The sequence below is a fragment of the Penicillium nucicola genome, assembly GCF_028828085.1.
Source record: "Penicillium nucicola strain IBT 29836 chromosome Unknown utg000010l, whole genome shotgun sequence".
Lineage (NCBI taxonomy): Eukaryota > Fungi > Ascomycota > Eurotiomycetes > Eurotiales > Aspergillaceae > Penicillium > Penicillium nucicola.
In genome coordinates, this window is record NW_026643134.1 from 5,262,622 (window position 1) to 5,281,151 (window position 18,530).

At 50.9% G+C, this 18,530-nt stretch overlaps 7 protein-coding genes across 7 annotated transcripts; 2 read left to right on the plus strand and 5 right to left on the minus strand.

The window, feature by feature from the left end:
- Positions 1 to 290: 290 nt before the first annotated feature.
- Positions 291 to 2,139, plus strand: gua1 (GMP synthase (glutamine-hydrolyzing); the record flags this gene model as incomplete). The annotated part of the gene is made up of 5 exons (XM_057132941.1): positions 291 to 355; positions 442 to 929; positions 985 to 1,464; positions 1,515 to 1,718; positions 1,775 to 2,139. The coding sequence occupies 5 exons, from the start codon at positions 291 to 293 to the stop codon at positions 2,137 to 2,139; spliced, it is 1,602 nt and encodes a 533-aa protein (XP_056980929.1).
- A 345-nt stretch (positions 2,140 to 2,484) lies between these two features.
- Positions 2,485 to 3,811, minus strand: N7511_010565 (small subunit rRNA maturation protein TSR4; the record flags this gene model as incomplete). Its single annotated transcript, XM_057132942.1, has 2 exons — positions 2,485 to 3,630; positions 3,692 to 3,811. 2 exons carry the CDS (start codon positions 3,809 to 3,811, stop codon positions 2,485 to 2,487), a joined length of 1,266 nt encoding a protein of 421 aa, XP_056980930.1.
- Positions 3,812 to 4,180: 369 nt separating this feature from the next.
- N7511_010566 (putative prenylcysteine lyase) lies at positions 4,181 to 5,838 on the minus strand (the record flags this gene model as incomplete). The annotated part of the gene is made up of 2 exons (XM_057132943.1): positions 4,181 to 5,661; positions 5,715 to 5,838. The coding sequence occupies 2 exons, from the start codon at positions 5,836 to 5,838 to the stop codon at positions 4,181 to 4,183; spliced, it is 1,605 nt and encodes a 534-aa protein (XP_056980931.1).
- Positions 5,839 to 6,829: 991 nt separating this feature from the next.
- Positions 6,830 to 7,806, minus strand: N7511_010567 (CSN8/PSMD8/EIF3K family protein; the record flags this gene model as incomplete). The annotated part of the gene is made up of 2 exons (XM_057132944.1): positions 6,830 to 7,397; positions 7,640 to 7,806. The coding sequence occupies 2 exons, from the start codon at positions 7,804 to 7,806 to the stop codon at positions 6,830 to 6,832; spliced, it is 735 nt and encodes a 244-aa protein (XP_056980932.1).
- Positions 7,807 to 8,469: 663 nt separating this feature from the next.
- On the minus strand, positions 8,470 to 9,783 carry N7511_010568 (folliculin domain-containing protein; the record flags this gene model as incomplete). Its single annotated transcript, XM_057132945.1, has 2 exons — positions 8,470 to 9,723; positions 9,772 to 9,783. The coding sequence occupies 2 exons, from the start codon at positions 9,781 to 9,783 to the stop codon at positions 8,470 to 8,472; spliced, it is 1,266 nt and encodes a 421-aa protein (XP_056980933.1).
- Positions 9,784 to 12,463: 2,680 nt separating this feature from the next.
- On the minus strand, positions 12,464 to 14,297 carry N7511_010569 (putative regulatory factor Sgt1; the record flags this gene model as incomplete). The annotated part of the gene is made up of 2 exons (XM_057132946.1): positions 12,464 to 13,986; positions 14,039 to 14,297. The coding sequence occupies 2 exons, from the start codon at positions 14,295 to 14,297 to the stop codon at positions 12,464 to 12,466; spliced, it is 1,782 nt and encodes a 593-aa protein (XP_056980934.1).
- A 277-nt stretch (positions 14,298 to 14,574) lies between these two features.
- On the plus strand, positions 14,575 to 18,323 carry N7511_010570 (putative spindle-pole body protein (Pcp1); the record flags this gene model as incomplete). The annotated part of the gene is made up of 3 exons (XM_057132947.1): positions 14,575 to 15,138; positions 15,202 to 18,026; positions 18,083 to 18,323. 3 exons carry the CDS (start codon positions 14,575 to 14,577, stop codon positions 18,321 to 18,323), a joined length of 3,630 nt encoding a protein of 1,209 aa, XP_056980935.1.
- Between the last annotated feature and the right edge of the window lie 207 nt (positions 18,324 to 18,530).

Here is an 18,530-nt window from a genome sequence, read left to right on the forward strand (position 1 = left end):
AAATCGGGCCTTATCACTTTTGCCCCTCATTAGTCATCAAAGCGGAACCAGATCTGGCCAATAATAAACCCTGCCTCGCGGCAGAATGCGGGAGTTCCCCATGTACCACTTTTTTTTTCTTCTCTTATCGGCTTCTTAGAATTCTTCTTCCCTTTGACTCATTGCTATATTTCTTCGGAGGCTATTTTATTTGGCCATTATACCCCTTCACAGTCAATTGATATTGATCTGTGATCGCCTCCATATCTTCAACTTCATTGAGATCACTGTGTGACTCAAACTCCATCACCATGACTGAGGTGATTCCTCACAACAGCTTCGACACCATCCTGGTGCTCGACAATGGATCGCAATAGTATGTTCTCTTCGCCAGTAGTCGAACGCTGGGTCAATTCAATAGTTTGTCTCAATTAGCCGAGTCTAACAGCCTACTTCGCGCAGCACCCACCTCATTACCCGCCGTCTACGAGAGATCAATGTCTACTCTGAGATGCTCCCCTGCACCCAGAAGCTGGCCGATCTTGGCTGGAGCCCCAAGGGAATCATCCTGTCCGGTGGTCCCTACTCCGTTTACGAGAAGGACGCCCCCCACATTGACCCCGCCTTCTTCGAATTGGGCGTCCCCATTCTCGGAATTTGCTACGGTCTCCAGGAGATCGCCCACCGTCTGCACGCCGACAACGTTGTCGCTGGTACTGCCCGCGAGTACGGTCACGCTGACCTGAAGGCCACCCGTTTCGGAGGCCATGTCGACAAGCTCTTCGAGGGTCTCGAGGACGCCATGACCGTCTGGATGTCCCACGGTGACAAGCTTTGCAACCTCCCCGAGGGTTTCCACACCATCGGCACAACCAAGAACTCTGAGTACGCTGCCATCGCACACCAGACTGAGCCCGTTTACGGCATCCAGTTCCACCCCGAGGTTACCCGTAAGTCTATGGTTTTCTAAGTGGGATAATGAGTCTTGAGCTAACGAAATATCAGACACCCCTCAGGGCGGTCAACTCCTTAAGAACTTTGCTGTTGGCATTTGTGGTGCCAAGCAGACCTGGTCCATGTCTGAGTTCATTGGCCAGGAGATCACCCGTATCCGCAACCTCGTTGGCCCTACCGGCCAGGTCCTGGGTGCCGTTAGCGGTGGTGTCGACTCTACCGTCGCTGCCAAGCTGATGACCGAGGCTATTGGTGACCGTTTCCACGCTGTCTTGGTCGACAACGGCTGCATGCGCCTGAACGAGTGTGCTCTCGTCAAGGACGTTCTCCAGGAGCAGCTCGGTATCAACCTTACCGTTGTCGATGCTTCCGAGGAGTTCCTCGCTGGTCTCAAGGGTGTCCACGACCCCGAGCAGAAGCGCAAGTTCATTGGTGGCAAGTTTATCGATGTCTTTGAGGAGGAGGCCCGCAAGATCGAGGCCAAGAACGCCGGCAAGGTCGAGTGGTTCTTGCAGGGAACTCTCTACCCTGGTAAGTCCTCAAAAGTCTGAATTCAGGTGCTCTATGCTAACGTATCTCAGATGTCATTGAGAGTATCTCTTTCAAGGGACCTTCCCAGACTATCAAGACCCACCACAACGTTGGCGGTATCGCCGAGCGTCTCATGGCCGGTCACGGTCTCAAGCTGATTGAGCCCCTCCGCGAACTCTTCAAGGACGAGGTCCGCGAGCTTGGTCGCCAGCTTAACATCTCTGCCGAGCTTGTCGGTCGTCACCCCTTCCCTGGTAAGTTTTCGCAAACACATCAATCAACCCCAGACTAAAAGCTAACACAAAACCAGGCCCCGGTCTCGCTATCCGTGTCTTGGGTGAGGTCACCAAGGAGAAGGTCGAGGCTGCCCGTCACGCCGACCACATCTTCATTGGTATGATCCGCGAGGCCGGTCTCTACGACGACATTGGCCAGGCCTACGCCGCTCTGGACCCCTCCCGTGCCGTTGGTGTCATGGGTGACAAGCGCGTGTACGCCAACATCATTCTCCTCCGCGCCATCTCCACCAAGGACTTCATGACTGCCACCCCCTACCCCTTCAGCTACGATTTCCTGACCAAGGTCTCTACCCGCATCGTCAACGAGGTCCAGGGTGTTTGCCGTGTCGCCTACGACTTTACCAGCAAGCCCCCCGGTACCATTGAGATGGAGTAGATTTGAGCATCCCAAGGTTGGAATTATAGAAAAGTTCATGTCAATACAAGTTTTTAGCTAGAATGATTGGATGCAGGTTACGAATCCATGTGCATAGAAAGGAATCAAGTTCATTAATTTATCTTCGGTCTTGTATATTGACCACGCAGTATGCCGCATGCAATTTGTCGCTCTACAATCCTCCAAATACGGTAATAACACTACCATGAAGTGGCTGGTTTTTTAAGTAGGGACTGGATGGGATATATACATGAAAAGGCCACTCTCTTCTTCCCTTGCATGTTTTCATAAATAGCACTACCATCTACTCATTGTTGTCCTCGGCTACTCTATCTCAACATCAAACTATTTCATCTCCTCCCACTGCACACCAGCCCACTCCTCTCTCCAGCCAGTGACGTTAAGCTCATCGGGTCTGCAATCCCTCGAGCAAACACCGAAAATGATAGTCCCCCACTCCATGCCGGCATCATCCTTGCCAAGGCCAACACCAGCACGCCCTTCTTCAAGCATACTAATAGTATGCGGCACAAGCTGGAACTCGAAGACGCGAGCCGCACCACAGTACTCACAAGGAGGGATATTGCCCGCACCAAGCGAGGTAGTGGTAACCTTCGCACCGGGCGCACTGAGAGCATGGAATCTCGCACCGACCGCATCGCCAGTTGAATAGAGCAAGGGTGCGCCGTTGAATTCATAACGCAAGACTTGCTCTGGGTTGTGTTCGAGGCGCATGGAGAATTTCATAAAGTCTCTGTCGAGCTCCGACTCGAAGGTGTCTTTTAGGTCGGCGCCTCCGCTGCCGTCTTCGTCCATCGGTTCCATGGTGACATTATCTGGAACTGTGGGTGTTGAAGGTCGGCTGAGGGTTTCATATTCGGCGTCTAGGTAGAAGTTCTTGTATGGGGTTGGGAAGGCGGATTGCGCGGGCCACGGTGTTGTGTCGCTGCTTGACTCCGGGGTTTGTTTTGTGGCAGCGGAGGGGTTTGGCTCTGAGACGCGCACTTTGTCCGCGAAGGATTCCGCTAAGGATTGTTCTTGTTTGGCGGGGGTGGGCTTCTTCTCGGTTGGGGTTGCTGGCACCGGTGCCGCGAAGGGGTTGCTACCGGCGGGTGTTGGGCCGGAGGAGGACGAGAATGGGTTTGGGTTGGAGGAGACCGTGTTGGTTAGGGTTGTTGCGCCGAACAGACTTGCGCCGAGGTCTTGCTTTGGTTGCTCTGCAGATGGCGGGGCTTCATTCTTGGGCTCGTCGATTTGCTTGGGCTTTCCAGTGCCGACTGTCACTTTGCGGGCTGCGCGGTAGGCTCTGATGCTTCCGGGCTTGCGGTTGCAAGGCTTTCTGGGACAGCCGAATAGGTAGAGGCGCCGTTCGTCGGTTGGGAAGTGGTCTGGTAGGTCACCGTGCAACTCGAGGAGGAGGAGCATGGGACTATTGCAGACTTTGCAGTTGGCAAAATCACCCGGGGCAGGGGAGGCCTCGTCGAGCCATTTCTATTGCACTGTTAGCTTCCAAGATTGGGGCTTGTGGCTCGAGGATGTGGGTTGAGCATACGGGCCAGCCTCCTAAATGACTGATTGTGTCTTCAATGACTTCTTCAGCGGCATATCCGAGAAGAACACCAGTATCAGTGAAGTCTTCATCGAGACTCGAGTCACTGTCATAGGGATCCATTGTGCAAAGTGGTGGAAGTGAAAATGTTCACCCCGCCAAAAAAAAAACGGATATGGCGATAAGCGATATGGAAACCGAACAACTCGACCCAACTATAGACTCCAACGGGATGGAAGTAATCGATGTTCACGTCCATGTTTTGGATTTATTTCTTTCTGATTTGTTTCACTCATCTTAGATTCAGTTCACACAGCACTACAAATTAACACCCAAGGAAAGGATGTGTAGGTTGCAAAACTTGGGCCTACTCACGATGTTCCGTTACCTCTACGGATCAAAACGTCAATCAGGTTGGCTTTGTTATACTACATAGTATGCTGTACCTTAACTAATTGTGAACAAGTTCAAGGCTTATACATACAGTTCAGATTATAGCTCCGATTTTCCCTCTGTAGAAGCCCCGTGGTTAACGCGAACATTCTTTTGCCATGACTGGAATATAAGGGTCGCCACATTTCGGCCCATCAGAGCACTTGTCTCCATTGTCGAGATGAAGCTCTCAATACCACCCGTGTACCATACACCTGGAGCCAGAAGCGTGTCTTCAAATGTGACTCGCGGGTATAGAACTGGATAAGGGTTCCACAGTTTCTCATGGAACCAGCTGATATCATTCTTGGAAATATCTCCAATCGTCATATTGCTCGATGTAGAGTCCTTTTCCAGACCTAGGATACCAGCAATAAACTCAGCGGTCGGGCGCTCTGGCGAGAAGATCTTGTAGACATAATGCTGTTCCTCGGAGTCGACAGAGGGATGATCCACTGTTCGGAGAGTGCTGATACTCCAGAAACCGCTGGGTCCGACATCAGCCTTATTCTCAGGGATGAAGTCCTCTGGGAGGGTCGTCAAAATCGTCTCTGGTGCCCTGGCATTGGGATCGAGTCCGAAGTACTGCGGTGCGAGGCGGTGCGGAGACGAAAAGAGAGTAACGTGCAGATTCACATATGGGATTTCATCCGGGTTGTGGTCCAATGAAGGCGATATCGAAATGCCAGAGTACTGCAAAGGACCGGCAATGACAACTTCGTCGAAAGTCGTTTCGGAAGTGGAAGCGGTGGCGGCGTCCAGCTTCGACGATACTTGCACAGTGCCATCATCATTGCGTGTAATCCCAGTGACAGTAGTGTTCACATTGACCTGGGCATGCGAAGCGCTCAACGCGGCATCGAAGATGCGCCAGTTCCCGCCTTCAATCGAGACGGCCCCATCAGTAGCCATACAAACGATAGACTCCAACCCATGGATCAGCTGCAAATTCTGGCCATAGTTCACGCGAGTACTGGCCTGGATGATCTCCCTCGCAAAAAGAGACCCAACATCATTGGCGTGGAGAAATTCTTCGCCAGAGGACGCAGTCGCATTCAACAAATCCGCCACAACAGCCGCCTCAGAAAGCGAGCGGAAAGGAAATAAAGGCTCCTCGTACAGCCGCAAGAACTGACCAACAATCCTCTTCATCAGGTTCTGGGTGCGCAGCGGCGCAAGTCCATACCGCCAGAAAAGCCGGCCAATATTCCACCAGCTGTACGTGTCTTGCAACACAAACACAAATTGGGACCCGTCCCAGATGCCAATGTTGTCATCGGCCTCTCGTGGCCGGGCATAGTCAGCGCTGCGAACTGACAGACCTAGGTCGCGGGAAGCATTGACCAAGTTGTAATTGACCTGGACGAAGATGGACGCGCCCAGTTCAATTGGGTAAGTAGGATCATCGAAGACATTTACTGTTGTCGAGCGGCCGCCGATATATGATTCACGCTCGTAGACTGTGATCTCCACAGGGGTGTTGGCTTCATTTGCAAGCTTGCGCAATTCGTATGCTGTAAATGAGCCTGCGGCTCCGGCTCCTACGAGACGACTTAGCTTGAAGGTGGCTTTGATGGATTGAATGGATGCCTACCGATGATTGCTACCTTCTTTGGGGTTGTATCTACGGCTTGGAGTGGTTGTTGCTCTGCGGCATTGCAGAAAGATAGGAGAATAGCTAGGAAGGGGAGAAGCAACGAAATATAGTGTGTCGCCATAACATAGGCTTCAAATACTGGTGCAGCTAATGCTGGAACTGAAATAGTTCAGGTCTTGACGTGAACATCGAGTGAGATGGAATCCAGCGTGGGGATGATATGGCAACGCTAGTCCTGTTTGGGCCTAGCGCATTCGTGGATTGTATAGGCAATTCTTCTTATAATCCAAGTTATACGGCATGAGATGAGGCACCTGTGATAGGTTGGAGACTAACTCAGTCTGCAATTGTACACTCTGCAGTACACACCACGAACTATATCCACATCTATATCTACATCTCCAGGCGGTAGCTTCTTGTCTAATAGTATACTTCAAACCTTTGCTGATGCCTTAATCTAGTTGCCTGGCACTAATAGAACCGTCGATACCAGGGAAGCAATTCAGTGCCTACACTTAACAGAGACACAAACAGACTATACCGTACGCAAGCTTAAAGCTGCAATAATTGACTATGATCGAATACCCAAAACTAAGTTATATGATTGATTTTATTTTATATTGGCGAGCGAACCCCATTCAACCAGACACATACAGTACACGGAATGTAGACAGTAGGCAGGACAGGTTCGACATCTCAAGGTATTGTTATGGTATGGACAAAAGACGAATCTCTCTCATATCATCCAGTGCCAGGGATTGACTGCACGGAGTGTGAAAAAAGGGAAGAAAAATCCAATACAGACAGGAGAACGGATAAAGGAGTCCCACGAGTTAAAAACAAGAAAAACGCCCGATGCGCCAAATCCCGACTCATCTCGGAGCCCTTCTTCCATGCGAAATCTATCACCATCGGATCATCACTTGATCGAGGGAGAAGGTGGGGGGGATTCATGAACTCATGGCACGGCAGACCGACAAGGTATGACGATCCCCGTGCACATTTTTTGGAGTAGTTAAGAAAAGGTAGAGATACGAAAGGAGGAAGTGTATGAAATGCCCGAAGGGACAAATCAAATGTGGAGGGCGGGATAGAGAAGAGAAGGCGGGCGCTTAAGCGGGCTGCTCAAAGCCACGACGGATAACACGACCGAACTGCTCGACGCCGACACGCTCGCTCTTAACTTCGGATCGGGCCTCGTTCTCCTTGTTGGTGGGGACGTTGACGGTAGCGCCGTCAACCTTCCAGCCGCAGACGTCGACAACGAACTTGTCGAGAGCGTCGCGGCGCATATCGAGCCAGGACTCGAGGTTCTCGGCCGTGATGGAGCGGAAGGTCTTGCCGACCTCGACGGCGATGCGGATGCGGACGAGCTCCTCGAAGCCAGCAACATCAGCGGTCAAGTCGGCGTAGAGGTCGTCAGAGTTCAGGGTGGACCAGAACTGAGCGTACTGGGCAGATTCGAGGAGGGTGTTGAGGCGGGTGAGCTTCTGCACGGACTCGACGAAGTCGGAGGTCTGGCTGGCGGCTTGGGCTTCGCTGGTGATGGGGAAAGGCTGGGTGCTTGTCGGGAGGAGAGAAAGGCAGAGCGAGAAGGCCGCGGAGGGGAAAACGGTCAAGGCCTTGGCCAGGATGTTGGTCACAGTATCAGCTTGGAGGAGGTGAGGGTTGAACTGGAAGCTGGATTAAGAATCTTGTCAGCAATTGATTCGGATTTCTTAAATAAAGTACTTTGCGAATCGAGTGTTATGCCGATTGCAAATGGCATGGATTTTCAGTATTTTCACATAATTCCCTAACATTCCCAAGTATATTATGGGACTGTCAGGCAATGAGAAACGCTTGAAAGATGACCATCACAGAAGCAATTTTGATTCGATATTGATGCAACGCATTTTTTGAAAGAAATGGTTCCAACTCACAGCTTCAGGAGGGCCAGGTTGGCGTAGCAGTCAAATGACTGGTCTTCGCACTGCTGGGCTACATAGTCCTGGAACACGGTGGTGGTCTCGGGGTTGTAGCGGTCGAGGCCACTGAGGATAGCCTCAATGTTGGCGGGCCGGGATTCACACTTGTCGAAGGCGGCCATCTTGATATTGCTGAAGGGAGGTGGAAGGTGATGCGGGTCTTTGTCTCTGCGGGATGTTCTTTTTGGTGGGATTTTTGATTGTGGCCCTGTACCCGGATTATCCCAATATGGATTGTTTCTCCATATTTATCCGGACTATACGATTCCTTGAACGATGCACTTATCTATTGGCTAGTTACTCCATAGTCCCTTGGTGAATACTAAGCTACATCTTGAAGATAACTTGATGGAAGCCCGCGGCTTTGATTCGTGTTCAGATAATACATAGAATACATGTCTCTTGAACGCCCTGTGATCGTGACATCTGATCAAAAGGAAGCACCAGTCTCAGGCCTGAGCGGACGGACAACCTTCATGATCACACAAGACATTCAAGAGAGAGAGAAAAAACCACCGAAGCCGGAGGCTGCAAAACAAAAACTCCGTGTCTGTGAGACGCCATAGTCTATGCCCATATCCATATCGCGAAATCCAGATGCAGAATGAGCAAGGCGAAATTGGTCACCTTACCAACGCGAATAGAAGCACAGAGAATTAGAATTGGAAAAATTGAAGAGGAGAAAAAGACAAGGTGAAGAAAGGAGTGCCTGGGAAAGAAGAAAGAAACAAAAAGTAGGCGGGTATCTCAATAAGAGGGTTATGCAAATGATGAAAAGAAAGGTTTCAGGCCATGACAGGCCGACGAGGTGCAATGGGAATCGCCTTTGGCTCCGGAGCAATTTGAAGGTTCGACATGCCAAGGTCATCGCCATCGAATTTCTTGCCTTTGGGCTGTCCGGTTGCGGAAACAAGGACCGGCTGAGCGGAATTGGCAGCATCATCGTCACCCATCGTGCTACAGATGAAGCGCTCCTCGGAAAGAGGAATCCCGCCAAACATTGAGCCGAGCTGTTGAAGAAGTGCAACAAAGTGGGCATGTAGTTCCGTAAAAATGTATTCATTGCCGACAATTTCAGCCAGGTTGCGGGCGCGGATTTGGCCCGCCGCGCGCCGGCCAGCCGGGTCCATCGCGCGACCCGTGAGGAAGGAGGAAACAGGTGTGTACTGGCGACCAGGTTGTCTTCCTGGGTTGTTCAACTCGTCGCGAGTCTTCTCATCTTCCTGGAAACGCTCTGCGGCAGTCACAATGCTGGCGGCGATGCGACCGAATGCGCGCCAAATGATGGGGCATGCGCGGAATGCTCTTCCGGCATCCCGCCCGGCTAGTGCGACCAGAGCATAGCTGCGACGCTTGCCACGGGCCATGGGGTCCGGAAGGCGGAAAATGTAGGCGATAGTGTAGCCTGCGACAGAGTCACCGAAGCAAATAGGGCCAGAGGAAAGACCGCGGGGCAGTAGCTCGCAGCTTAAAGTGCGGATGGAGGATCGGCGGAGGAGCGCATAGTCGGCCGGTTTCGGCGGCCCGCGCTGAGAGAGGTAGGTATGGATGTGGGTGTGACAGGAGGCGTCGGAGGCGACCGATGCAGAGCGCAGTGATTCGGGGGGTGAGGCGTGAGAGTGGAAATCGTGAGAGTCGTCATCCATGTCCGAATGTGTGTTGCCGCACGAGTTGACCATTTCGCGTGAGCGCAGCACCGGACTGGTATTGCTGGCTTTGTCGGCACCCTGCGGCAGTTGCTTGCTGACATCGGCGGGTAGCGACAGACTACAGCTGGCGCAAGTGTCGCCATTCCCGCCACCTCGATTGGCCTTCTCCTCGGACGAGGCCGGATGTCCTTTCAAAAAGTACGGGTGGTCTTCAATTCTGGGCGATTTGGAATCTTCTTTGTGACGAGGCTGCTCAAAGCGAGAATCGGAGACAGGGGTCCCCTGGGGTGAGTCGGGTTCAGGGTGGCATTGCGGGCATGAAAAAGGAAGCACCTGCGAACAGATGATAGAGGTGGGACCGTGCACCTCACAGAAGTGCGTCAACGAAAGCTGACAAGTCAGTCAAGAGCAAGAGATTCCCTAGGGGTCTATACATACAATGAAGTCCATGGTGGATACCTCAATCCATTGCTGCAGACTGTGGTATGCCCACTAACCTGGTTCCCGGGGAAAAGAAAAAGTGAAGAAGGGGGGAGAGAGAGAAGGATTAAGAAGGAAGAATGGGAGATCGAGTTTCCGGGCTTTTGCCTTTTTACACATGGAACTCCACTCCCTTCCGGTCACATTCTTTTATATCCCGTCTCACCCTTACATGTGAGTAAAGACTTCTGATCGATCACTTTTTGTTCTTTTTTATTTTCTTTTTGATTTTGAGGCTGTTAGATTCGGGAGATAAGTGAAGTATAGGCTGAATTCCAACCACTCCGATTTGTCCATATTTTACTTAGTACATGGGTTGACTCGTTACTTTGTTACTTGTTCCCTGCTTTTCTACTCACCGATTCTTGTGGAATACGTGCGGTTATCCCATATTGCTGACGATCCTGAAACGAATCGGGGGGATTATCGTTTCCATAAGCACATAGGGATCTTCAGAATGGACTGTACTCCGCTACTCCGGTTCGAATGTTCCAGGCTCCACTGATGATCCTCTCTTACCCGGAGTTAGATTCCATCGCCTTATGATTGCCCCGTTCAGTGTTCGGCGTTCAGTGTTCACTTTTTGTCCGGAGTAGTAAACTCCATTGTCTTCCAACATGAAACATACACTGATGCGGTACCCTGATTTAATCCCGGCTCCCGGCACTCGACTAGTGTCGCGCTCAACTAGTGTTGACGCTATACAGGGGACTGCATTGTTCCGTCCACACATGTTCAGCCACCCACCCCCTCTATCCTCTCCGAATCCCTCATCACTTCCCGTCTCTAATATATAAACTCGGTGGTGAATGCATCGCACCTCGTTCCCTTGATTTCTAATCACTGTGAGGGAATTTGCACCAAGCCCACCAAAAGTGGATCGGCAATCCGCAGCGGGACTCCGTTTTCGCCACCAGCACACGACACTTTAACGGTTCGGGTGTTAGTCGCATTCCATCATCTCCACTTCGGCCTTCTGGAATCCTTTTGGCTTTTTCCAAGTCTAAAATCGCTCATCCCTGCTCCACTGGGCCGGTGTGCCTGATAACTCCGTGGGTTGGGAGTGACAGTATATCCGCTGCCGAACATACAGTAATCAAAAAGCCTAGTTTGCTGACATGGCTGAGACATGCTTAGGCAACGGCCAATATAGAAGAGACACTAGGCGTGAAACATACCGCGAGAAACACATCTCCCTCATATCAGATCATATCTTGAACCCTCGATCTGCGATCGAGCCACGTGGAATGTCCTGCATCTTGATCTGATGAGATTGCTGATCGGGACATAAGTACATGTACCTGAATGTACTTCTGATGAACGGGACTCACGTCCCAGTAACGAACAGCGACAAGCATCTCCTCCATCCCAATCTGGGTTGCAAATGGTGGCTGGGCTAGACTCAATGCTTGTACGTAAATGCATAATAAACACATGCACCTAGACAGTCTAGTCCATCACGTGTGGATTAGTCCCTCGAGTCCCAGGCTAATGTTCACTCTAATTGAAAGAGGCGCAGTGTGACTGGTTGGAGAATGTTTCTTCACCCGGCTCAATTAAGGTTGGCTGATAATGTACATGAGCATGTGTGTACTGTAGCTTGTACCGCACATGTCAGTCCTATCCTCTGTACTGGACTGGATTTCCCACCTGTCCATCATTCTGCCTCTCTTGCTGTCTATGCCAACTAGTGATTTCCTAACATGAAACTATTTTCCAGCCCCGGACTGTACTCCGTAAACGTCCAACGGGCGGATTCGTGACCTCCCGGAGCTCCGTGCGGAGTCGGCTCCACGTATTCTGTTTAATGAGGCAGGTCGGTAGAACCGTGGAGACGGTTGACGAAGCTCCGGATTAGCGGACTTCATCGGCAAGTTCATCCTTTTTGTGGGTTTGGTGGATATTGGCAGCGCCCGGTGCTATATATATGTTTCGACTTTCATGGACAGGAAGGGAGTTGCCTCGGCATGTGGTGTACCACGCAGGAGCAGAGAGTCCCGGTAGAATATTTATAATTATTTTTATTCTTATTTATTTTATTTCTTACAATATTTCGTTTTTCTTTTATTGATTACTCCGACGTTGTGACCCTGCTGTGGTAACGTTACTGTTTACTGCGCCGTTTTCGGTGGGAGCTACCGAGGTAGTGCTTCAGTGAGAGTCAAAAAATGTAGTATGGACGGATGGAAATGTGACTATGGAAACGTCTGATGTGTGTTGCGAAGCTACATACATGCTCAACACGTTAGAATGTCTGGTAAAGATATAATAGAGGGAAGCGCTGCTCATCATAACCCGGCGTGAGGGAGGCCTGCATCTGCCCCAGGAGGACCTGACACAGGGAGCTGAAACCACAAGTGCTTCGGTCCGTCGCATGTTGCCGAACTACCCGTACATGTAGACGGTAGCAGCCGTCGGTTGAACCAATCACTGTCAATCACAATACAGGGCTGACTTGGAAGTATGTAAGCTGAGATGAGTCTCTCAGATATCACGTGGCATGTATATGCTTTGTGGTGACACGCGCTCTGCTTGTGTCAATTCAAATACAATCCCCCCAGTAAGTATGCGTGAGCACGTAGTCCTCTTGCTTGCCTCGGACGACTGTTCGTCCTTTTCGAAATGTCTTAACTCAACCACATGTGTCCCCTTAAGTGCGATCATCCTTGGGCATGCGGAGGTTCATCATTGACAACATGTTGCCGGCTGGGCCAGAGACACCAGCTTGGCCCTGAAGACTCTCCAGCAAGTTCTTGGCGAGGTTGATATTGATATTGTCATCCTCACCATTGTCCTCTGAAGACTTTGCAGCCTTAGAGCTGCTTGCCTCTCCAGAGGACAGGTTCTGCGGGCGTCGGTTCAAATCGAGAATACCAGTTCCCTGTAATTCGGCCTCCATTCGTCGAGACAGCTCCTTGATCTGCTCGGTGTCGTCTTCGCCGTCCGAGTCTAGCTCTTCCACTCGCTGACGGATAGAGTCCGATGAAGACGGCATACCCATCATTTCTTTCATCATCTTGGCAAACTCCTCTTCGTTGAAAGAAGCATCCTTATCCTCACCTTCGCTATCGTCTTCATCCTCCTCGTCATCTTCCTCAAGGTCGGAGTCCGATCCAAAGTCGTCAATGAAATCTGCACCATCAAATCCAGCCGAGTCGTCATTCAAGAACTCTTCGAAGCGAGCTACAATGCGCTGGAGATTCTCCTGGGCACCAGCATCGCCGAAATTGCCAGCATCATCACCCTTTCCTTGGCCCCGGCCTTTGAGCTCTGCTTCTAGATCTTCAAAGTTAATATCCAGCCACTTCTCATCATCTTCGCATTTGTCCCATTTTTCTTGAATCTCTTTGTCGGTGGGGAGCTCCTCGTCACCGGTTTCGACGTCCTCAAGCAGCAGCTTCATTTCTCTGACAACAGGCTTGTCCTGGTTTTGAGGATCGTTAAGCAACATCTCCAATCCACATGCAAGTTTCATTCCTGCCTCTGCGCGATCATATGCCTTTTGATCTTCAGTGGAAGGTAGCTTGCCTGCCCATGTGCTTGGAATGGGGAACTCCTGACTCTTGAGCTGCGCGTATCCGACCCGAGTGAATCGGACACTCACGTCGACCAGATCGTCGGGTTTGAAAACCAAACCCGAATTATCTTTTGCGCGTAGGGGTCGTAGGGCAATTGGGTCGCGGACGTAGAATGCCTCGACGGCGGGTGAGATGTACGCTGGCTTCTGGTGTAAGAGAAACGCAGCCTTGCGGGGAATTGTAATGATAGCAGAGTGGAGATTCTCGCTAATCTGCTGAGGGTATTTGCGCAGACGATAGAACGCCTCTTCCTGAATTATCGTAGATCGAAGTAGGCGACTAGGCTCGTCTTGAATGATTTTTCGTGCCTCTGGGAGCGTAATCTTTTCGGTAACTTGTCTCTTCACTTCGTTCTTCGGCTTGATAATGCGCAGTTCTCCCTGGTTGATCCACACCCGATTGTCTGCAACCTCAGGTTCGATCCACGCTGGGAGCGTTCCCGCAGCTTCAATCAGAAGGAACTCCCCATCGCTGTCTGCCACTTTAACCCAAATATCCTTGTGTCGGTTGGTCAATTCACGGAGGAAATATACAATGACCCATTCGTCTTCGATGGAGTCGCCATAGTTGGTGCGACCCTGCAGCGAGGTGATTCCTACAGTCATACGGTTAGTGTCTCTACCGGACAAGAATATATATTTTCATACCATCTTCTTTTGTGATTTCCAATTTAAAGGCCTCGCGTTGCCAGATGTAATCTTTGAGCAGATCCTTGGTTAAATCAGCAGCACTGCGTTGGACCTCAATCAATCGCGCGCGGGTCTCGGCAGCTTCATCGATAACGGCGGGGGCGGGGGAGGTCGGAATATGGTAGATGGAATATTCCACAGCATCGTCGGGGAGTTCTGGCTTTGGAATCGGACGAAAAGTTGACTTAAACCAGGCGATATCCTCCTCGGTGGTCATTTTGGCTGCTTGTGTAGACTGATAATTGACCAGAATGACCTCATGGCATTCTGATAAAAAAAAAAAGCGGCGAAACTCGCATCCCGTGATCTACACGCTAAACCCAAATAGGCTAGAAATCAACACAGAAGCTCACACTAGACCCAACACGGGAACTCTCCAAAACACGTCCGCAACTGCCCCCGTAACTGCCCAACGTGAAGTCTGCAACGCTCTTGCTCTATGAGGTGATGATCACGCGTTAAATATCTGTGGCCTTGGTTTCTCCCCCGACAAGATGGCCTTCCCCTACATCGACACGCCGCGCACTGAATTTGACGGCAACGCGACTTACCTTACCAACGGGTTTCGCAGCGCGGGGCGAACTCATTTGTCGGCATTGGACTCGGTCGAAAACTCATTCCATACACCGTCTAAGGACAACGATGTGATCAAGGGCTTCAACAAACGCGTCACTCCGCGTGCGGGTGCTTCGAAGGCGAGAAGTGCGCTACGGCATCTCCCAGCAGCAGGACCCGAGCAGGGAGAATTCACCCCATTGATGAAGAGCGCGACAAAAAACAACTTCCTGAAGACAATGTCTGCGGCACGAGGAACAGACGATCCGAGAACCCCCGGGTATCAGCGACAGAACTATCGAAGCAACGCTCACACCCCCGGCTTACCCCCAATGGACATGTCGGACATTTATGAGGAGGATCGGACGATGGAAGATGCAACACCACTTCCTCAAGCTGCTAGCAGTAGTGCGCAAAGTACACCAATACCCAGAATGGGACGCGACAGCGGAGGGGTTCTTGGCGGTGGTCAGAACATGATGTCGCTGAAGGAGCAAGTCCAGGTATGACGATTTCCTTAGCATACTGACAAAATTGACTCTATGCTAACATCTCATACTCTGCAGGCTATTGATAGACTCCAGAAAGATAATTGGAACCTGAAACTGAAGATTCATTACATGGAGGAACAGTTAGAAAAAGCCGGTCCCGAATACAACAACGCCGCTCTCAAAGAGAATACCGAACTCAAGGTTTTGCGAATGACCATGCAACGCGATATTTCCCGATACCAGAAGAGCCTGACACAGGCTGAGCGTGACCTTGAGGATTATCAAGTGCAGCTCGCAGAAATGAAAGACAAAGCGTGGAAGAGACAAGCCGATGAGACTGTACAACGCGAGATGGACATGATGCGTGAAGAACTTGAATCCCGCGATAATCAAATCCGAGAAGCCCGTGACGAATTGAGACAAGTGAAGGACAGTCAATCACAAGAGACCGACAAACTTCGAGACGAGATCGAGGACTTGGAGGCAAGCTCGAGAGAAAAAGATCGGCTTCTCGAGGAACGCGAAGAAGAGCTGGAGGAGCTGAAGCATAATGGTGACAAGGACGATGGGGCAGCCGCAGAGCTCCAGATTGAGCTCGATCGTGCCAAGGAGCAGATGCAAGATCTTCAGGCTAGCCTCGAACAGGTCAGGTCTGAGGCAAGAGAAGCAGATGCCGTTGCAAGAGAAGCCATCGCAGCGAAAGATCACGCCGAAGAAGATTTGAGAGAGCTTCAAGATGAGATGGGAAACAAATCATTCACCACCAAAGGATTGAGTCGGCAAATGGAAGAACGAACCGAGAGCCTCGAGCAGGAAGTGCATGATCTACGACAAGAAAATGACGCCCTAAGTGCGGAGCTCGAAAACAAAACGAATATTGCGGCTCGCCTGGAAGAACGCTATCAAACTATGCAACATGGCCTGGAAGACAATGCCCAACATCTTGTCCAGGATCTTGACACTGCTAAGCGAGAGCGAGATCAAGCTCATGACGATTTGAGGAGGACCTCCACGCGACTAGAGGAGGCTATGGTTGAAATGCAACAAGCCACAGACGAAAAGGAACTTCTTCAAACTCGCCATCGTGCACTGACCGACGAATCGGGAGGACTGCAAACCGAACTCGACCGAGCGCAATCTAGGATCCGCGAACTCCAGAAGGCTGTTCAGGATGCTACTACCCGCGCCCAGGACGAAGGACACACAATCCGTTGGCAGCACAAGGTCGACATTGAACGACTGCAAGAAGAGATCGAAAACCTTCAGCATGAGATCGAAGAGAAGGAAGGACGCTTCGCAGTTGATCAAAGCCGATGGGAGAGCAACAAGCGGACCTTGCTATCAGAGAAATCTTGGGCGGAGGATCAAGTGGCGGACTTGAAGCGCACTATTGACAGGCTTCAGGAAGCTGGCAACTCCTACTCGGGTAAGGAGTCTAGACTTCAGGAGGCCTTTGATGCTGAGAAGAAGCGTAACACCCAAGACATGGTTATGCTGAACCGCCAAATTCAAGACCTCAAGGATGACCTCGCCAAGACAAGACGCGACCTTGATGAGAAACAAGATGAACTCCTTGCGGCAAAGCAAGATGTCCGAGTATCTCGCCGTGAAGAGCAAGCTCTCCAGGACAAAGTGCGAGCTTTGGAAGATGAAGTTGTCGTGCTACAGTCAAGCCTGGCAGACGAACAAGAGCTCGCCAAGGGCCGACAGAACAACACGCCTGAACTGGAAAAAATTATGGAGAAAACCATTGCCGAACGACAAAAACTTCGCGACGAGCTTGCCAATGCTCATGTTGAGCTCTACGACCTGAAGACATCAGTGGAGGAGATGGAGACGGAGCGTGCTGAGCTCCAGGCACAACTTGAACGAGCCCAGAGTGCAGATGACACCACTCGCTTTGACCGTGATAAGCTTGAATTACGCAAAACGACGACAAGACTTGAAAATGAACTAAACGCACTGCGAGATGCCAAGACAATCCTCGAGAACCAGCTTGTCTCTGAGAGTGAACGATTCGTGGAAGAGGAGGGTCGCTTGTCTGCTGAGCTTGATCGCCTTCAAGACAAATTGCTTGCAGGCTCAGGCAACCGGGACCGAGAACTCACTACAGCCAAGACCAAGGTTCAGCGATTGGAACGTCGGGTTCAGGAACTGGAAGCCATCATTGAGCAGCAGCCAGTGGCAGATAACGAGCAATCAGGGGCACATGGAGATCTCTCTTTGCTTCGACACAACCTCGACGAGGCTCGGAAACGAGAAAAGCTTCTGCTTCAACGTGAATCCAAGCAAAAGTCCTCAACGCAAAATTACAAGTCACGTATTGAGGAGCTGGAGAAAGATCTTCACGAGGCGATGATGAACAAGTTTGATTCAAACTCCCCGCATAACTCACCCTCAAACAAACTTCACGAAGAGCTACGCACCCTACGAAAGCAAGTGGCTGAAGCACACCGGTCTCTTCAAAAAGCGACAGCAAAGAATCGCGAACTGGAGCGTGCTGCAATGAAAGAAGAAGACCAAAAGGACTTCCATGAACTTCTTAGATCTTCGACCCTCGAAGCCGAATCTCTAGCTTTGAAGCTTTCTGAACGAGAAGGACGTCTAAACGAATTGAAGAAACATGTTCTCCGCATCCGCGAGGAACGAGATGCTCACAGACGAGAAGCCGAAGCAGCAGGCGGCAATCTTGATGTGCTACAACAACGCCTAGAGGAAGCCCTCACAAAAAACACTCACCTCAAGTCAAGCAACAAGACTAAGCATGAGAAGGAGATGCGAGGCCTAGGCAAGGAGATTATCTGGCTCCGTGCACGCCTACAGCGGGAGGAGAAGTTCCGACGTGACTTAGCCTGGAGCAAGGGCTTGATGGAACTCGGTGAACGTGTTCGGGTGGCATGGTTCGTGATCCCATTTGTCCAAATTACCACTCACATAGCTAATATTTTGCTCACAGTAACGACGCCGATCTACGCATGATCTCCGAGATGGGCGTACAAGCCCGTGATCGTACTCCCACTCGCACCCCACGCCACAAGTTACGATCTGCCATCTCTCTAGTGAGAGCTGCCGTCCGCATGCAAAAGATGAGCAGTGATTGGAAGAGGACCAAGAAGCTAGGCGAGGGCTTGAAACGGGCCAAGACCGAAATGCTTAAGCGTCGGGAGGGCTCGAATAAGAGTTTGCTTGGGCAGTAAATGCAGAATGCATTGTCTGTCATCCTGTTTTGATTTTTGTCTTTTGTTCTTCCAGCGTCGATCTTTTGCCATGAGAGATTCCCCCGGCATGTCTTGCAAGTATAGCAGGTTGTTCTTTTTCTTTTCTCCTTTTCAAACTGTTTGTTTCCTTGTCTATCAATTCTTTCAGCACTGAGGCGTTCAGGACTGGCTTTGTATTTGCTTGTT